The sequence below is a fragment of the Manis javanica genome, chromosome 7, assembly GCF_040802235.1.
Source record: "Manis javanica isolate MJ-LG chromosome 7, MJ_LKY, whole genome shotgun sequence".
Lineage (NCBI taxonomy): Eukaryota > Metazoa > Chordata > Mammalia > Pholidota > Manidae > Manis > Manis javanica.
This window is the reverse complement of record NC_133162.1, coordinates 86,053,598-86,075,234: the sequence shown is the minus strand read 5'-3', so window position 1 is coordinate 86,075,234 and position 21,637 is coordinate 86,053,598. Positions and strand designations below refer to the sequence as shown.

General features: G+C 38.8%; 1 protein-coding gene across 5 annotated transcripts in view; it reads right to left on the bottom strand.

Annotated features, from left to right (window-relative positions):
• Positions 1-5,259: 5,259 nt before the first annotated feature.
• LYST (lysosomal trafficking regulator) overlaps positions 5,260-21,637 on the bottom strand; it is a 239,092-nt gene continuing 222,714 nt past the window's right edge. For all 5 annotated transcript variants that reach the window (XM_073241262.1, XM_073241263.1, XM_073241261.1 and 2 more), the window contains 3 exons: positions 8,671-8,827; positions 8,187-8,258; positions 5,260-7,287 (listed from right to left, as the gene is read on the bottom strand). In XM_073241262.1, the coding sequence (XP_073097363.1) occupies positions 7,149-7,287; positions 8,187-8,258; positions 8,671-8,827 (368 nt within the window). In that variant the 3' untranslated portion in view covers positions 5,260-7,148. The remainder of the gene's footprint in view (positions 7,288-8,186; positions 8,259-8,670; positions 8,828-21,637) is intronic.

Below are 21,637 nucleotides of genomic sequence, written 5' to 3'. Positions count from 1 at the left end.
ATAGCTTAATTTTTCTTAAAATCTCAGAGGAAGATAGTCTTTTTTCTTAATGCTTGTAACTGGATTCCAGGAATTTTTAAAGCTCTTTTAACAAAATTAAAGTCTGAGAAAGAAAGAATGGCTTATGTTATCAGCCTTCAGAAATTATGGTTTAATTCAGACCAGTTTAATTCACTTTGGTAATGAGCCAAATTTTGCCATGAAACAATCTTTTCTATACTTATCTGTCTATACTTATCTATACTTATTAACTTTGCTCATAAAAGAAGAAACAAGCTCAGCACTTGAGCAAGAATATTATAGCCCAGTCTCCAATGATCTTCTCCTCATTTGGGGCTTAAAGGACACATTGTATTATTTAATTTCTCTCAAATAGCTGAATTGCAACCCTGTATCCCCAAAATGTCAGGATATATTTTTCTGTTCAGGTCATATAGCACAATAAAATCAGTGGCAACTCCTCCCCAACTCAGTGTATATTCAAGTATAGTTTGTATTGGCAAATGTAGCTTCTTTTTTAATTGTGGATTTTAAATTGGACATAACCTGGGGGAAATATCTGGTAAATACTATGTGTAATGTGATACTCCCAAATACCAGTTTGTGCTGAACCTAAAGCCTCTTTCACTTCCCTTTGACCTCAATCTTAATTCTTTATCTTTTTTTTCATCGTCCACCTACCAAGTCCATCCCAACTGCTAATGCTTGTCAGCTGGTCTTTCTGATTAAAGCTTTCAAACCTATGAAATTTTGAAGTGCTTTGACTTCATAGTATATGAAATGCTATCCTGAGGAGTACATTGAAAAATAATAAAGCTGTCCAAAAGTGGAACAGATTGACAAGTGGGGACATTTTGTCCTCAATTTGGGACAAATTATGAATAGTTGAAGGTAATCAGCAAAATAAGGGTTAATGGTTACTCCAAGAACTCCAATAGTTTCAATCTCCAAATGTTAAGCTATTTGAGTTTCTTACCTCCCTACTCAGTTTTCTAAACATTGACCTTGTAGCTTTTCTTTAACTTTTGACAATTTAATTATAATGTATCTTGGTGTGGGTCTCTTTGAGTTCATCTTCTTTGGAACTCCTTCGGTTTCCTGGATCTATATGTTTCTTTCCTGCGGATAAAGTGAGGGTTCCCATGGCCAGGATTCTCACCTGGCCCTGGTTGACTAGCTCACTACACACATGTGGGCAATACATTGTTATTGACTCTATCTAAAGAGCCCTTCCCAGTGCTCTAAGAGACATGGTGGCACAGCTGCAAGGCTGCAGGAGAACAGAGATGAGACTGGAGTGGTGGCAGTGCTGAGGACAGAGACTGAGATGGCTGTGGGGGCAGAGAGGCCCAGAAGCAGGGACCAGCTTGCTGCATTCAGACTCACTCTGAGTGGATGGGATTCTAGTGGTTGACCTGCCACTGTGGAAATAAAGTTGGGTATGACCCTTTCACCCCAAGAATATTTTACTGTCATTTCCTTGGTCACATTGAATCCAGAGTGAACTTGCTTGGGGCTGAAACCCATTGGCAAGACACCTCCCCAGGTTAGGGAAGTTTTCAGCCAATATTTCTTCAAATAAGTCTTCTGTCTCTTTCTCTCTCCCTCCTCCTCTAGGACTCCTATAATGCAAATATTGGTCCCATTAGTCCTTTAAGCTAGCTTCACTCTTTTTCACTTTTTTCTCTTTTTTGCTCTGTTTGGGTGAGTTCCTCTGCCTTGTCTTTGAGGTCTCTGATCATTTTTTCCACTGCTTCTCATCTGTTGTTGGACCCCTCTGTTGTCTTTTTTCAGTTTAGATATTGTGTTCTTCAGTTCTGTGACTTGTTTGATACTTTCTTTTACTTTCTTTCTCTTTGTTGGAAGTTTTCACTTTGTTCATGCATAGTCCCCTTACCTTGGTTAGCATTTAATGACTATTATTTTGAACTCTTTATCAGGTAAATAACATATCTTTGTTTCATTAGGTATTTTTCTGATGTTTTATAGTTTTTTAATTTGAAATTTATTACTTTATTTATTCATTTTCCTGAATGTGTTAGTTTCTACACATTAGATAAAACCACCACCTCTCCTAGTCTTGAAGGGTTGGTTTCATGTAGGAGACAAACCTTGTTCAACCATGCTCTAGTTCTTGGTTGTCTCTTAAGACTTTGTGATTTTCCAAGCAGCCCACTTTGTTCTCAGTGGCTTCCAGTAGTTGAGACCTGTCAGTGTTTGTGGGGAAAGTTGGGGTTCCTATGGCCAGGATCTTCACCTGAACCTAAACCATTTGATAATGTAATTGGCCTGCTACTAGGCTAATGCTTCCACACCCATAGGCAATAAGCTATTATTGACTGAGTCACTATATAAAGAGCTCTGCCTAGTGCTCTGGGGCAGAGGCAGAGATGAAGGAGGATTATAGACCTGCAGACTGTTGGATGCAGAATGTAATTCTAGTGCTCGACCTATTGCTGGGAGAACAAGCTGGGTAATAAACCCTTTTACTCCAAGAATGTTCCATTGTCATTCCTTAGAGTCACTGAATCCATAGTCAACTTGCCCGGGACTGAAAACCATTGGTAAGACAGTGTTCCAACAGGGAGGATCTCAGACAGCACCTAGATTCAGGCTGATTGGAAGCCATATCCTCAGGCAGCAACTTTTTTGAAGGACAAAAATATACTTCTTCAGAAGACTGGGAGATGTGCACTTGTGGATAAAATGAAGGTTCCTGTGACCAGGATTCTCACGTGGCCCTGGTTGGCTAGCTCATTACACATGTGTGGGCAATGTGTCCTTATTGACTCTATATAAAGAGCCCTGCCCAGTGCTCTGTGAGACACAGCACGGCTGCAGGAGAGCAGAGCAGAGGATAGAGGCCCAGAGGATGGATGTGCGGGTAGTGAGGCCCAGAGGCAGACACCGGCTCGCTGCATGCAGACTCACTCTGAGTGAATGGGATTTTAGTGATTGACCTGCCACCATGGGAATAAAGTTGGGTATAACCCTTTCACCCCAAGAATGTTTTACTGTCATTTCTTGGTTACATTGAATCCATAGTGAACTTGCTTGGGGCTGAAACCCATTGGCATGACAGCACTTCTACTTCCTCTGTACTGAGCCCTGGTGTGCTAGCCAGTTAAGAACTATTTCCTTGTTTGCTACCATCCTGTTGAGTCTATGAACACAAGCTCTGCTGGGCCCAGAGCCAGGGATGTGTCCTCTATATGGCAGCCATAAAAGCTGGCATACCAGACATGTGCACAAGCTCTTCTTGGAGATGCCAGTGACCTAGGGCAGCCGTAGAGGGAGAATGCAAAGATGGTGCCTTGCTGGCCTACCTCTGAGAATTGCAGTCAGCCCCTAGATATGTGTTTAGTTAGAAGCCTGCCCTTCAGGCTGCAGCTATAAAGATAAACCAATAGGCCTTTATGGAAAGACAGGGTGTTTCTGCCAGCTGGCTCAGCAGCATGCCTTGAAGTGGCTGTAGCTGGTAAGAACTGTTTCTCCATTTGTTCTTGTCCTGTGGGATGTACCAAGATAAGCTCTGCTGACCACTAAAGCCAGGTGATCAGAGTGCGCCCCCTGGATGGAGTCATTAAAACTGGAGCCCCAGACATCTGTACAACCTCCTTCCTGGTAGATACTAGGAACTTGGAGTGAGGCAGAGGGAGAGCACAAAGATGGCAGCCTGCTGCCTCTGTTGTTGGGGCATTTCAGTGGCCCCTAAGTATGTGTTAAATGAGATGCCTGATCCTCAAGCTTTTAAGATAACCAATCGGCCTCTTCCACAGAAAGACTGGGCACGTTTCAGTTCAACAGCCTTGGTGGGTTCACGGTGTGAGTCCATCAGGGATGACCCTTTTAAGATCTGTTGTTCCTCAATTTGCTATAGCCTTGTAGTCTTGTGGACGCAAGCTCCGTTGGCTTTTGAAACTAGATGTCTTGGGGGTCTGTCTCTCAGGTGCAGATCTTAAAAACTAGGGCACCAGATGTGGGGTTCAAACCCTTTGCTCCTCAGGGAAAGCTAGGATTGGGAGTTCCCTCCCAACTGTGGGTTGCTGCACTAGGGGTGAGGTTTATGGTGAGATTGTGTCTCAGCCTCTCCTACCCATTTCGACGTGGGCATTTTTTTTTTCATCCATCTGGGGAGTAGTATTGCTTAGTTAGTTTTTGGATTTATTTAGAGGAGATTGTTCTGTAGGTTCAGTTTGTCTCCAGGAGGTGATTTCAGGATCTTCCTATGCTGCCATCTTGAATGAGAACCCTGTAGCTCTTCTTTCTTTGATTCAAAACATTAACAAGCCATCCAAAAGATTGCCAAGTATGAGTTCTGAAGGGCTGGAAAAAGAATTTCCCTACTCCTCCTCTCCTCTGTTCATCATCCAGCACTGCACCTATGCATAATTGGCATTCAATGAAGGTTGTTGAAAGGAAGAGTCAGTCTGAGATTTGTACCTCAAGAGGGGACATTTAGGTTGGCAGGCTTACACTGATGCTGCGTCTGAGTTCTTTTGGGGACAGACACCTACAAACAGGTGTGCTGTAGTCTTGAGAACCCTTAAAACATCACAGATTCAAAGCAGAAAAAAATAATTCTGGGTTCTTGGACTGCTATTTGCTGAATTCACCCAGCACTGTGCAATGCCATCATAGAAGCTGAGGTGTGTACAGGATGTTCTTTCCTTCACTACTGGGCCTGTGATTGTTGATATGCCTACCTCTGGCCTTTGCAAATGTATAATTGGAACACATATGCTCCCATCTTCACTAGTCAAATGTCTATTCATCTGTTAGGTTTCAACAAAGATTTCACTTGCACATGGGGCCTTTCTCGATCCCTTGCTCTAAATGGAATTCTTCCTCTATACTTTCTCAGGCCATGCTTTACCTTCAGTGCTTGCCACATTTGGTAACTAGATACCTGAACATCATGGGTACTGTGTTCTGCCCCCAGCCCGCAGCCTGTGGGAGTGCCGGAGCAGCTGTACTCACAGCATGGAGTGCACTGCCTGTACACTGCAGGGGCTCCATACAGATCTGCTCTTGGGGGATGGGCAGATGTGTTTTTCTTTAGATGAGTGGTTTGACTTGGGGCTGCTGTCTAAACTCCATTTAAGGGTAGTGAAGGTTGAAATATGAAATTTCCCACCAACAGGAAATGAAGTTTTATCTTTTCTTAGCGACATAAATGTGTAGGGGAGCTAAAGAGAGAACCTATGTGGGTTACAACTTGAGATCTGGCATATATGGTATAAAGAATAGTTCTTTAAATTTATGTTATGAAATTTATTCCCAATTTGAAGAGGCAGTGTATACAAAGATAACAGAGCTTGTGATAATTTACAGAAATGTTTGCTACAACATGCACATTACAAAGTGTTTCAAACATATACATACTAAGTTTCATGCTGAATAAATAATCCCTCCAAATTTTTATTTTTACATAAAAATATAATATTGCACTCTTAACAAGACCAGTTATTTTGCATGTTTTCTCTTTAGATAAATGATGAAATTCAGCCTAAAAAAAAAAAGATTGAGTAGCAACCCTATTCTAATAGGGAACTAATTGAAAGTTCTCAGTATAAAAATGAGAGTTAGACAATAGCTGCAATTATTGTTTTAATAGAGCAAATCACTTCAACGTGAATAGGAATAATCTCATCTCTGCACTTATTTGGACTTCAGAATTAATAGCTGATTTGTGCAGACCATGATCTAAATGCAGCCTGTGAATTGTTCTGACATATGTATGCAGTATGAAGTTACAAGTATATGGGACCACTTGCTTCCTACTGTATTTGTCTTGACAGCAGATACTTTGGAATTGTATTTTATACCGTTTTTGAGCAGAATGTTTTAGAAAGTCTGGAAGTTACAAAAGTAGGTTTGTAAACACCATACAAATGAAATTTCTGTAACAAACACGCAAGTTATTCTTAGGCAGGAATACATATTTTTCTCCCGTGGTAACATATGACTCAGCTATTGTACAGTGTTTCCAAAGCCAATGAAGCAGCAGTCCATGTAACAACAGAGCTGTAACATCATGGTAGACAGACTATCCCAGGACTGAGGGATTCTGTCTTACGGTGTAAGTTTGCTGTGGTGTACACTTAGAATTTCTATTGTTGCTAGATTTCTCAGGCTATATGGGTTAGTAAAAACAGTGGAAACTGCTTCCTAAAAGAATTATTCTGCCTTCTGTTTTAAACAAAGTAAATGGTCTCTTTTCTTTTTGTAATTCTGTTTTGGGGAAGAAGGCTCCTCCTGCACATTAGATTAAAAGCCTTATCTAGACTGTATTATTAATATCTGTGCAAACTTTTTGCATAGTGGAGGCTTCCTATTGCAAATTGTTAAGCATTCAATGCTCTGTAAATGAGAGATATTAAAAGAATTATTGTATTTAAATCTTCATGACTCAAGTAAGGATATTTAATATTTAGTGTCATGGATTTTAAGTTGTATTTTTTATGAAGAAATAGAGTATGTATGAAATCAATGATACCTGTTTCTTGATTATGACTATCAAAAAATTCTAGTTCTACTTTGAGCTGAGAAGGCAACTGTTAAAAACAGCCTAACACTGAGATTTCTTCATAGTCTGCGTTTAGTATTCAGATATTCCATAAGCCGTTTGGTGCAGAAGCACCTACTGAATAATTTACTTCTCAATGAAAGCAATGATCAAGCCCTGAATTTTTATCTTTTCTTTTCCTTTTCTGTGGGAGAAGGGACTATCGTGGCACAGAACTTCTTAAATATAATTTTTAGAGTATTTTACATAAACAATTAACTAACCAATTAAAAAATTCTACTGGCTCTTTAAAAATAACAGAAAAAGGAGACACCCTAATCTTTTCTTTAGAATACTCTTGTAGAAAAACCTTTGAGAATATTATTTTTAATTTACCACGAAGACTTAAATCCTGTTAGTGCATACTGACATGATCCTCCAGATTATCAATAAATTAGGAGAAGACTTTCCTCTCAGGAACTTGTGAGGCTGCTGACTCGTGTGCAGTGAACAGATTTTATCGGTATTTGGATGGTTTGTTTGGTCATCCATTTCTTCAGGTTCAGCCTCCTAAAACTGATGAAGTCCACGATCTGGTTAGGAGTTAAAGTGCTTTGGAGAATGAGAAGTCCTCTCTCATTCACCCAGCTGCATAGCTGCTAAGGAAGGAATAGAACATTGGCTGTTTCAGGCGCTGCTGGTCCTTGCGACACCAGGCAATCACGGTCCCATCACTGTTTGCCGTGTACAAATGGTGGCCGTCACAGGAAAATGTAAGGCTGTAGAAAAAAATTCCCATTTGGATATTATACCTCTTAAAATTGCATTAGCATATTAGTGATTGTATATAAATTAGTATAAAAATGTTATCTGGAGTGGAGAGACAAATGAAATGATTGCCTACAACCCACCAATTTTAACTGTAAGTCTAATATAGTTTAGTCACTCTGTGGGCAAGTTAGTGAAACTCAGGTGACCAAGTGATACAGAATAAAATCAGGGTCAGAGAGATCAACACTTTCTCTTCCTTGGCATATTTTCTTTTTCCTTTTGTTTATGCCTTGTTACTTCAGTGACAAATATTTGGGTGTAGGAAACTTTAGAAAATATAACAGCACTAAATTTTCTGTTTATAGAAATAAATGATGATGATTTTATGGAGGTATTTTACTTCCCTGAAAGAGGAAAGGGTAAAAATGTAACATCAATGAGTAATTTAGGTTCAATAAACTTTACATTTAGTACATTGAAAACAGTTTCATTTCAATAAAGTAGAATTTGAATGAATTACTTCCAATTGAGTTTTCAAAGTCAAATCTGTTAACAGGGTGAAGGGTAGCTGGCTGTTTGCCCATCTGTGAAGAAAGCCCCCACAGCTACCAGTCAACATAATGGTTTTTCAGTAAGTTAGGAAATGAATACAGCTCCTGCAGTTCCAGAGGCCTTCCCTGGGCTCTGTCTCAGCAGGTGAGACTGTGTGTTCCTGACTCAGATTTTAAGCACAATGAAGACAAGGAAGGTGCCCCCCTTGCCACTGGGTCCTGGACAACCTCGAGTCAGATAAATAGTTGGCTGTTTGTATTGACTTCCATCACATATTTCTTTAGGTCTGTGCTTTAATAGCTCTAACAAAAACACAAAGTATATTACCAAGAATTGGGCATGTGGAGAATTTTACCTTACAATAGGCTTATTTGATTTAGGAAATGTAATTTCCCGCACAGGCTTTAGGTCCCATGTACTCCATAACCTAGAGAGCAGAAAAAAGACATCACCTAATTATGCAAACTAGAATCTCCTTCACTACAAACACCTACATTTTTGTTTATTTGTTAAAAATCACCTGAAAGAAAACATAATAAATGATTAATAGTTACTTCTAGGAAGTTTACAGTGTGTTGATGTGAGAGTATGAAAAATTAACTTTGTATATTTTCATAGTCTTAATCTTTCATAGTTAACAAACAATACAAAATTTTAAAACCACACTAAAGCTATCTTTATTGTTAATAAACGAGCATAGCTAAAGAACAAGAACCTATATCTGAAGGTGATTATAAATCTCTAAATATTAAATATTAGTATGTCTAGATATTAAAACTAATTTTTGAAATAACTGTATCCTTATGAAAAACAGAAAGCAGAGTCAGAACTGCTCTTACCTTACAATTCCATTTTCTAATCCCCCAGCAATTACATTGATGGATATTCCTTCAGGTTGGTTAGAGAAAGCCACAGAACAAATGATCTCTCTGCAGTGGACATGTCCAACAAGGTCCCCGTTCACTGTCCAGAGTCTGAGGTCACTGCCTCCGCCAGCTACAACATCAAAATTACGGCAGGTCACCAGAGTATGGGTGTCCCTGAGCCCCCCACTTTGGGTCCTAGAGACATCCCTGAGGGCCAAGCTTGTTTGTTTTAGTGATGAAGTTTATAGGCAACTCATGACTAAAGACTGTATAAATGAAATTTATATGTGACTGTAAGTCACACAGAGCTTTACATATTAACTAGAGACAATGATCAGTGAATAAATAGAAATAAAAAAATCTATAGAGCAACAACATAAATTAATCATTAATCTTTGTATAATCATGTATTTTAGCATATGAATGGTCAAATCTGGATTTAAAAGTACCTAGAAATCTAAACAATCTCCAAAAAGAAAATAAAATATTCTGTGAAACCATCTATGAGAAATGACTTTGTGTGACTTCTGAAGAAAAAGTTATAGTAAAAGTGAGCTGAATTAAAAACTAATTCTTTTTTTTTTTAATTAAAGTATCACTGATACAGAATCTTACAAAGGTTTCACATGAGCAACATTGTGGTTACTACATTCCCCCCATCATCAAGTCCCCCCGACATACCCCATTACAGTCACTGTCCATCGGCATAGTAAGATGCTATAGAGTCACTATTTGTCTTCTCTGTGCTATACTTCCTTCCCCATGCCCCCCTACATTTATGTGTGCTAATCATAATACTCCTGAATTCCCTTCTCACTCCCTTCCCACCCGCCCTGCCCACCCTCTTTCCCTTTGGTAACTGTTAGTCCCTCTTGGGGTCTGTGAGTCTGCTGCTGTTTTGTTCCTTTAGTTTTACGTTGTTGTTATACTCCACAAATGAGTGAAATCATTTGGTACTTGTCTTTCTCCACCTGGCTTATTTCACTGAGCATAATACCCTCTAGCTCCATCCATGTTGTTGCAAATGGTAGGATTTGTAAAAACTAATTCTTAAAAATATATATGGTTCTTCAGAAGGTCTAAGACTGAATCTTATAAATCAATGTCTTATTAAAATTCAAAGACCATGAGTGATCAAACATTTTTGTAATTTTCCAGGGAATGGAGGAGGTAATAACTGTCTGCCATCTTCTACAAACTAGGGCTGGTGGGTTAGGGCTTCAGGATGATGTGTCCAGCATTCTCTGGAGAAATCTTTCCATGCTGATAAAGAAAAAGGTTAAGAGGCTTATAATGTCTGGATGACACAATGTCACTACACCTAATTTTCTTCCTCTATTAGAACTAACATAAAAGTAGATAATTTGTTCCTCTTCTTTATTAAAGCAATAAAAATATTTCATATTTTATGACAAAGAAACAAATACTGGAAATACTTCTTTATTTAAAGATATACTAAAGATCTTCAAATATTACAAAAAATGCCTAGTGTGTTGCAGCATTATTCACCATAGCTAAAAGGGAGAAACAACCGAAATATCTGTTGACAGATGAATGGATAAACAGAAGGTGGTATACCTATACAATGGAATATTATTTAGCTACAAAAAATAGTGAAGTCCTGACATATGATGCAACATGGATGAGCCTTAAAAACATTCTGCAATGTGAAATAAACCAGACACAAAAGGACAAATACTGTATAATCACACTTACATAGCATGTCTAGATTAGACAAATTCATACAGACAAAAAGTACAATACAGGTTACCAGGAGCTGTGGGGGAGGAGGAATGGGGAATTATGGTCACAGAGTATCTGTTTGAGGTGATGAAAAAGCTTTTGAAATAGACAGTTGTGATAGGTGTACAACATTGGGAATGTGATAATGCTATGGGATTGTGTATTTTAAAGTGGTTTAAATGGCAACTTTTATAGTAAATATATTTTAACACATGGAGATTTAAAAATGCCCAATGTTCTAAAAGTAAACTCTAAAAGACTCAAAGACCTGAATGTAAGTCACGAAACCATAAAACTCTTAGAAGGAAACCTAGGCAAAAATTTCTTGAATATAAACATGAGCAACTTTTTCCTGAACACATCTCCTCAGGGAAGGGAAACAAAATAAAAAATGAACAAGTGGGACCATATCAAACTAAGAAGCTGCTGTATGGCAAAAGACACCATCAACAGAACAAAAAGGCATCCTACAGTATGGGAGGATATATTTATAAGCAACATATCCAACAAGGGGTTAACATCCAAAATATATAAAGAACTCACATGCCTCAACACCCAAAAAGCAAATAACCAGATTAAAAAATGGGTGGAGGATATGAAGAGCCAATTCTCCAAAGAAGAAACTCAGATGGCCATCAGACACATGCAAAGATGCTCCACATCACTAATCATCAGGGAAATGCAAATTAAAACCACAATGAGATATCACCTCATGCCGGTTAGGATGGCCAGAATCGAAAAGATGAAGAACAACAAAGGCGGGTGAGGATGTGGATAAAGTGGAACCCTCCTACACTACTGGTTAGAATGCAAGCTAGTTCAAACATTGTGGAGAGCAATATGGAGGTTCCTCTAAAAACTAAAAATAGAAATACCATTTGACTAGGGAATCCCACTCCTAGGAATTTACCCAAAGAATACAAGTTCTGGAGGATTTTCTCAAGATGGTGGTGTGAGTAGGGTGGTGGAAATGACCTCTCAAAACCATATATATTTTGAAAATACAGCAAATACAACTATTCCCAAAAGACCAGAAGATACACTACACCAGCCAAGCTACATCTATGTCTGCGAGAACTCAGCATCTCACAAAAAGGGTAAGATACAAAGCCGTGACCCAATGGGATCTGAACACTACCCCGACCCCAGCTCACTGGTGGGAGAAAAAGAATCAGAGTGGGGAGGGAGTGGAAGCACAGGACTGTTAAATAACCAGCCCTAGTAATCTGCACCAGGAGCACAGACACACATTGCATGGTGTACTGGATATTAGAGAAACGGAAAAGCAAAATCTGAGACTGAGACTGCGAGTGGGTCCCCACAGCCGGCTCCCATGGGACAAAAGAAAAGTGGGCACTTTAAAAGTCTTAATGGGACAAGGGTTTAACAGGTGGACAAAATCGTCCCAGCACACTCAGCCCAGCAGGCTGGGAATCTTAAGGAACTTCAGGTGCCCTAACGCCCTTGGTCGCAATGCAGCTCCAAAGCCCCACATGGTGATAAGCAGCCTGCTATTCATTCCCCCCCCCCGCTAGCACTGCAACCAAACTGGCCATTGCTGCAGACAAGCTGGGGAGCAGTCTCACCCAGACCAACCACACAGTCTTCTCCCAGCATGCAGCTAACCAGACCAGACCCAGCGGCTGCACTCTGTGTGCAGCTGCCCAGCACAAGCAGAGGAAGCCAGTGCAGAGTCTGGAAGGCATGAAGGGGCACCACTCTCACAGGAGTATACACACTGCTTCTTTGAGAGCCCTGCCTGTGCCCTAGGCTATCCTGAGGACCACACAGCCTATGGAAGTGCAGGGGATTAATCCAGAGACTGCTCTGTGTGTGCAGGTAACCAGCATAGGCAGCGGGGAAGGGCAAAGTGACCAGCAAGCAAGAGAGGAATTTGTTCTCCCAGCTGACACACGCACCACTTGCCAATAATTGTTTCTATCCCCATGAAAAGGCAGAAGAACCTGGTCCAGTCCAAAATCATTCAAATGCCAGAGAGAGGGCCTGGCAAGATTGATATAACCAATCTACCTGAAAAAGAATCCAAAATAAAAGTCATAACCATGCTGATGGAACTACAGGGAAATATGCAAGAGCTAAGGGATGAAGTCCGGAGGGAGATAACAGAAATGAAATAAACAATGGAAGGACTTAAGAGCAGACTGGATGAGGTACAAGAGACTGTTAATGGAATAGAAATCAGAGAACAGGAATACAGAGCAGCTGAGGCACAGAGGGATAAAAGGATCTCTGGGAATGAAAGAATATTAAGAGAACTATGTGACCAATCCTAATGAAACAATATTTGCATTATAGGGGTAACAGAAGAAAAAGAGAGAAAAAGAGATGGAAAGTGTCCTTGAAGAAATAATTGCTGAAAACTTCCCCAAGCTGGGGAAGGAAATAAGTCTCTCAGATATGGAAGCCGACAGATCTCCCAACACAAACGACTCAAGGAGGACAACACCAAGACATATAATAATTAAAACAGCAAACATCAAAGACAAGGACAGGGTATTAAAGGCAGCCAGCCAGAGAAAAATGATCACCTATGAAGGAAAACCCATCAGGCTATCATCAGACATCTCAGGAGAAACCTTACAGGTTAGAAGAGAATGGCATGATATATTTAATGCAATGAAACAGGAGGGCCTTGAACCAAGAATTCTGTATCCATCATGATTATTATTTAAATATGAAGGAGGGATTAAACAATTTCCAGATAAACAAAAGTTGAGGGAAAGTGCCTCCCACAAACCACCTCTACAGGGTATTTTAAAGGGACTGCCCTGGATGCAAGTACCTCTAAGGCTAAACAGATGTCACCAGAGCAAATAAAATCACAGCAAAGAAAGCAGACCAACCAAACACTAACTAAAGGCAAAAAATAAAATCAGCTATTCACAAAAGCAGTCAAGGAAAACACAAAAGAGTACATAATAAAACACCTAACATATGAAGAGTGGAGAAGGAAGAATAAGAAGGGAGAGAAATAAAGAATCATCATACTGTGTTTATAATAGCATAATAAGTGAGATAAAGTTAGACAGTTAGATAATAAGGAAGCTACCCTTGAAACTTTGGTAACCACGAATCTAAAGCCTGCAATGGCAATAAGTACATATCTTTCAATAATCACCCTAAATATAAATGGACTGAATGCACCAATCAAAAGACACAGAGTAATAGAATGGATATCATCTATATGCTGACAACAAGAGACTCACCTCAAAAACAAAGACATACACAAACTAAAAGGGAAGGCATGGAAAAAGATATTTCATGCAAGCAATAGGGAGAAAAAAGCAGGTGTTGCAGTACTTGTATCAGACAAAATAGACTTCAAAACAAAGAAAGTCACAAGAGATGAAGAAGGACATTACATAATGATAAAGGGCTCAGTCCAACAAGAGGATATAACCATTATTAATATATATATGCACCCAACACAGGAGCACCTACATATGTGAAACAAATACTAACAGAATTAAAGGAGGAAAAAGAATGCAATACATCCATTTTAAGAGACTTCAACACACCACTCACTCCAAAGGACAGATCCACCAGACAGAAAATAAATAAGGACACAGAGACACTGAATAACACACTAGAAGTGGTTGACCCAACAGACATCTACAGAACTCTAAACCCGAAAGCAGCAGGATACACATTCTTTGCAAGTGTACATGGAACATTTTCCAGAATAGACCACATACTAGGCCACAAAAAGAGCCTCAGTAAAATAAAAAACCAACTTCTCATATCACAAAGGTATAAAACTAGAACTAAATTGTAAAAAGGAAACAAAAAGGCTCACAAACACATGCAGGCTTAACAACATGCTCCTAAATAAACAATGGATCGATGACCAAATTAAAACAGAGATCAAGTAATACATGGAGACAAATGACAACAACAGCACAAAGACCCAACTTCTGTGGCATGCAGAAAAGGCAGTTCTAAGAGGAAAGTATATAGCAATCTAGGCCTATTTAAAGAAGGAAGAACAATCCCAAATGAATACTCTAAATTCACAATCATTGAAACTGGAAAAAGAAGAACAAATGAGGCCCAAAGTCAGCAGAAAGAGAGACATAATAAAGATCAAAGAAGAAATAAATAACATTGAGAAGAATAAAACAATTTAAAAATTAATGAAATCAAAAGCAGGTTCTTTGAGAAAATAAACAATACAGAAAAACCCCTAGCCAGACTTATAGGAGAAAAAGAGAATCTACACACATGAACAGAATCAGAAATGAGAAAGGAAAAATCACCACAGACACCATAGAAATACAAAGAATTATTAGACAATACTATGAAAATCTATATGCTAACAAACTGGAAGACTAGAAGAAATGGACAACTTTCTAGAAAAATACAACCTTGCAAGGCTGACCAAGAAGGAAATGGAAAATCCAAACAGACCAATTACCAGCAACAAAATTAAATGGTAATAAAAAAACTACCCAAGATCTAAACACCTGAGCCAGAGGGATTCACTGCTGAATTTTATCAGACATTTAGAGAGAACATACCACCCATTCTCTTTAAAGTTTTCCAAAAATAGAAGAGGAGGGAATACTTCTAAACTTATTCTATAAGGCCAGCATCACTCTAATACCAAACCAGACAAAGACCCCACAAAAAAAGAAAATTGCAGATCAATATCCCTGATGAATATACATGGAAAAATACTCAACAAAGTATTAGCAAACCGAATACAAAAATACATAAAGAGGATCATACACCATGATCAAGTGGGATTCATCCCAGGGATGCAAGGATGGTACAACATTCGAAAAACCATCAACATCATTCCCCACATCAATGACCATCTCCATAGATGCTGAAAAAGCATTTGACAAAATTCAAAATCCATTCATGATAAAACCTCTCAACAAAATGGGTATACAGGGCAAGTACCTCAACATAATAAAGACCATATATGACAAACACACAGCCAACATTATACTTAACAGTGAGAAGCTGAAAGCTTTTCACCTAAGATCAGGAACAAGACAGGGATGCCCACTCTCCCCACTTTTATTCAACATAGTACTAGAGGTCCCAGTCACGATAATCAGACAGAATAAAGAAACAAAAGGCATCCAGATTGGAAAGGACGAAGTCAAACTGTCACTATTTACCAATGACATGATATTGTACATAAAAACTCTAAAGAATCCATTCCAAAACTACTAGCACTAATACCTGAATGGAGCAAAGTTACAGGATACAAAATTAATACACAGAAATCTGTTGCATTCCTATACACTATTGATGAACTAGGAGAAAGAGAAATCAGGAAAACAATTGCATTCACAATTGCATCAAAAAGAATAAAATACCTACGAATAAATGTAACCAAGAAAGTGAAAGAGAAATTAAAGAGGACACTAACAAATGGAAATTCATCCCATGCTCTTGGCTAGGAAGAATTAAAATTGTCAAAATGGCCATCCTGCCTAAAGCAATCTACAGATTTAATGCAATCCCTATCCAAATAAGAACAGCATTCTGCAACAAACAGGAACAAATAGTTCTAAAAGTTATATAGAACCACAAAAGACCCCAAACAGCCAAAGCAATTCTGAGAATGAAGAATAAAGCAGAGGGGATCTCACTACCTAACTTCAAGCTCTACTACAAAGCCATAGTAATGAGGACAATTTGGTACTGGCACAAAAACACACCAACAGACCAGTGGAACAAAATAGAGAGTCCAGCTATTGACCCAAACACATATGGTCAATTAATATATGATAAAGGAACCATGGATACACAATGGGGGAAATGACAGCCTCTTCAACAGCTGGTGTTCGCAAAACTGGACAGCTACATGTAAGAGAATGAAACTGAATCAATGTCTAACCCCATACAGAAAAGTAAACTCGAAATGGATCAAAGACCTGACTATAAGTCATGAAACCATAAAACTCATAGATAAACACGTCGGGAAAAATCCCTTGGACATAAATATGAGCAACTTCTTCATGAACGTATCTCCCTGGGCAAGGGAAACAAAAGAAAAAATGAACAAGTAGGACTATATCAAGCTGAAAAGCTTCTGTACAGCAAAGGTCACAACCAATAGAACCAAAAGGCATCCTACAGTATGGGAGAATATATTCATAAATGACAGATCCGATAAAGGGTTGACATCCAAAATATATAAAGAGCTCATGCACCCCAACAAACAAAAAGCAAATAATCCAATTAAAAAATGGGCAGAGGATCTGAACAGACAGTTCTCCAAAGAAGAAATCCAGATGGCCAACAGGCACACGAAAAGATGCTCCACATTGCTAATCATCAGACAAAATGAAAATTAAAACCACAATGAGATATCACCTCATACCAGTAAGGATGGCCAACATCCAAAACACAAACAACAACAAATGTTGGCGAGGATGTGGAGGAAGGGGAACCCTCCTACACTGCAGGTGGGAATGTAAATTACTTCAACCTTTGTGGAAAGCCGTATGGAGGGTCCTCACAATACTTAAAAGAGAAATACCATTTGACCCAGGAATTCCACTCCTAGGAATTTACCCTAAGAATGCAGGAGCCCGATTTGAAGAAGACATATGCACCCCTATGTTTATCACAGCATTATTTACCATAGCCAAGAAATGGAAGCAACCTAGATGTCCATCAATAGATGACTGGATAAAGATGACGTGGTACATATACACTATGGAATATTATTCAGCCATAAGAAGAAAACAAAGCCTCCCATTTACAAGAACTTGGATGGAGCTAGAGGATATTATGCTCAGTGAAATAAGCCAGGTGGAGAAAGACAAGTATGAAATGATTTCACTCATCTGTGGAGTATAAGAACAAAGAATAAACTGAAGGAACAAAACAGCAGCAGACTCACAGAACCCAAGAATGGACTAAGAGTTACCAAGGTGAAAGGGACTGGGGAGGATGAGTGGGAAGGGACGGACAAGGGGGAAAAAGGAGGCATTACAATCAACACACATAATGTAGGTGGTGGGGCACGGGGAAGGCAGTATAACACAGAGAAGACAAGTAGTGATTCTACAGCATCTTATTATACTGATGGACTGTGACTGTAATGGAGTATGTGATTGGGACTTGATAATGGGGGAAGTCTAGTAACCATATGTTGCTCATGTAATTTTACATTAATGATAGCAAAAGAAAAAAAAAGAATACGAGTTCTCAGATTCAAAAAGACATATGCACCCCTATGTTTATCACAGCACTATTTACAATAGCCAAGATATTGAAGCAACCTAAGTCTCCATCAGTAGATGAATGGATAAAGAAGAAGTGGTATATATACACAATGGCATACTATTCAGCCATAAGAAAGAAACAAATCCTACCATTTGCAACAACATGGATTGAGGTGGAGGATATTATGCTGAGTGAAATAAGCCACGCAGAGAAAGACAAGTATCAAATGATTTCCCTCATTTGTGGAATATAACAACAAAGCAAAACTGAAGGAACAAAAGAGCAGTGGACTCACAGACCCCAAGAAGGGACTAGTGGTTACCGAAGGAGAGGTGTGTGGGAGTGCGGGTGGGGATGGAGGGAGAAGGGGATTGAGTGGTACTATGTTTAGTACACATGGTGTGGGGTTCATGGGGAAGACAGTGAAGCACAGAGAAGGCAAATAGTGAATCTGTGGCATCTTACTACACTGATGGACAGTGACTGCATTGGGGTATGGGGGGGGGACTTCATAATATGGGTGAATGTAGTAACCATATTGTCTTTTATGTGAAACATTCATAAGAGTGTATATCAATAATACCTTAATAATAAAAAAAATGCCCAGTGTTGTACTAATAGTTCCCATTGTAGAACTGATTGGGCGAGATTATCTAACAAAGCACCAAATTACAGGAGACAATGTGCTCAATAAGGAAATACAACTGTAGGTGAGAAGCTCATCTTTCCCCTGAGCAGAGCACATTTCACTCTTCCTTTTGAGTTTAGTGTCTTGTACGAGAATTTTAAAATATGCAAAGTAGCCAGATGTGTACTTAGTCCTCCAAAATGAAAACCATGAATGAGGTCTTGGCTCCACTGAGGTATGGTATGGAACTTCTCAGGCAAAGTATTACTCCATCAGATCATCCAGCAAGTTGGGCTACCATAAAACCAAGAAACTACACATCTGCCTAAGATTGCAACATCAAAAATCAAGGCCTTTATCCAATACCAGATTGCTTTACATGTAAAATTTAGCACATTAACTAAATGCCAGAAAGTTGGACATCCCTGAAAAAAATCTCTATTGTCTATATGTCTTCACTGAAATTAAAATAAATTGGAGAACCACACCTACCCTGAATCTCAGTATGTTAACTTTATAACGCCACTGACAATATATGACCAGGCCATGAACCAAAAGCTATATATTTGATACAGTGACAGAATGATTTAAAAAACACAGAAACCATCTATTGTAATATTTATATAGTTTAACAAATTTCACATTTTATCACTACAAAAAGCACATCCCATAATAAGCATTCAGGAACTAAGATCAGGAGGAATTACCTTGCCAGTGCAACTTCAGCCCCAACACAGAAATTTTTGAGAACATTATGTATATACATATACACATCACATTCATTGTGAATTTATATACACCTACATATACATCTGCATTTTATTTATTTATTTATTTACTTATTTATATTTATTTCATCATAAATCTACAGTTACATGAAGAACATAATGGTTACTAGACACCCCCTTCACCAAGTCCCCCCCCAAAACCCCATTACAGACACTGTCCATCAGCATAGTAAGATGCTGTAGACTCACTACTTGTCTTCTCTGTGTTGCACATCCCTCCCTATTCCCCCAACAAATTATACATGCTAATCATAAGGCCCCTTTTCTTTTTCCCTGCCCTTATCCCTCCCTTCCCACCCCTCCTGCCCAGTCCCTTTCCCTTTGGTAACTGTTAGTCCATTCTTGGGTTCTGTGATTCTGCTGCTGTTTTGTTCCTTCAGTTTTTCTTTGTTCTTATACTCCACATATGAGTGAAATCATTTGGTACTTGTCTTTCTCCGCCTGGCTTATTTCACTGAGCATAATACCCTCTAGCTCCATCCATGTTGTTGCAAATGGTAGGATTTGTTTTCTTCTTATGGCTGAATAATATTCCATTGTATATATGTACAACATCTTATTTATCCATTCATCTATTGATGGACACTTAGGTTGCTTCCAGTTCTTGGCTATTGTAAATAGTGCTGTGATAAACATAGGGGTGCATCTGTCTTTTTCAAATTGGGCTGCTGCATTCTTAGAGTAAATTCCTAGAAGTAGAATTCCTGGGTCAAATGGTATTTCTATTTTGAGCATTATGAGGAACCTCCATACTGCTTTCCACAATGGATGAACTAGTTTGCATTCCCACAAGCAGTGTAGGAGGGTGCTCCTTTCTCCACAACCTCGCCAACATTTGTTGTTGTTTGTCTTTTGGATGGTGGCCATCCTTACTGGTGTGAGGTGATATCCCATTGTGGTTTTAATTTGCATTTCTCTGATGACAAGCGATATGGAGCATCTTTTAATGTGCCTGTTGGCCATCTGAATTTCTTCTTTGGAGAACTGTCTGTTCAGATCCTCTGCCCATTTTTTAACTGGATTATTTGCTTTTTGTTTGTTGGGGTGTCTGAGCTCTTTATATATTTTGGATGTCAACCCTTTATTGGATCTGTCATTTATGAATATATTCTCCCATACTGTAGGATGCCTTTTGGTTCTATTGATTGTGTCCTTTGCTGTACATAAGCTTTTCAGCTTGATATAGTCCTACTTGTTCATTTTTTCTTTTGTTTCCCTTGTCCGGGGAGATATGTTCATGAAGAAGTCACTCATGTTTATGTTGAAGAGATTTTTGCCTATGTTTTTTTCTAGGAGTTTTATGGTTTCATGAGTTACATTCAGGTCTTTGATCCATTTCGAATTTACTTTTGTGTATGGGGTTAGACAGTGATCCACTTTCATTCTCTTACATGTAGCTGTCCAGTTTTGCCAGCACCATCTGTTTAAGAGACTGTCATTTCTCCATTGTATGTCCATGGCTCCTTTGTCATATATTAATTGACCATATATGTTTGGGTTAATGTTTGGAGTCTCTATTCTATTCCATTGGTCTGTGGCTCTGTTCTTATGCCAGTACCAAATTGTCTTGATAACTGTGGCTTTGTAGTAGAACTTGAAGTTGGGGAATGAGATCCCCTCCACTTTATTCTTCCTTCTCAGGATTTCTTTGGCTATTCGGGGTCTTTGGTGTTTCCATATGAATTATTGAACTATTTGTTCTAGTTCGTTGAAGAATGTTGTTGGTAATTTGATAGGGATTGCATCAAATCTGTATATTGCTTTGGGCAGGATCGCCATTTTGACGATATTAATTCTTCCTAGCCAAGAGCATGGGATGAGTTTCCATTTGTTAGTGTCCACTTGAATTTCTCTTGAGAGTGTCTTATAGTTTTCAGGGTATAGGTCTTTCACTTCCTTGGTAAGGTTTATTCCTAAGTATTTTATTCTTTTTGATGCAATTGTGAATGGAATTGTTTTTCTGATTTCTCTTTCTATTAGTTCATTATTAGTGTATAGGAAAGCCACAGATTTCTGTGTGTTAATTTTGTATCCTGCAACTTTGCTGTATTCCGATATCAGTTCTAGTTGTTTTGGAGTGGAGTCTTTAGGGTTTTCTATGTACAATATCACGTCATCTGCAAATAGTGACAGTTTAACTTATTCTTTACCAATCTGGATTCCTTGTATTTCTTTGTTTTGTGTAATTGCCATGGCTAGGACCTCCAGTACTATGTTGAATAACAGTGGGGAGAGTGGGCATCCCTGTCTTGTTCCTGATCTCAGAGCAAAAGCTTTCAGCTTCTCACTGTTCAGTATGATGTTGGCTGTGGGTTTATCATATATGACCTTTATTATGTTGAGGTACCTGCCCTCTATACCCATTTTGTTGAGAGTTTTTATCATGAATGGATGTTAAATTTTGTCAAATGCTTTTTCAGCATGTATGGAGATGATCATGTGGTTTTTTCCTTCTTTTTGTTTATGTGGTGGATGATGTTGATGGATTTTTGGATGTTGTACCATTGTTGCATCCCTGGGATGAATCCCTCTTGGTCATGGTGTATGATCCTTTTGATGTATTTTTGAA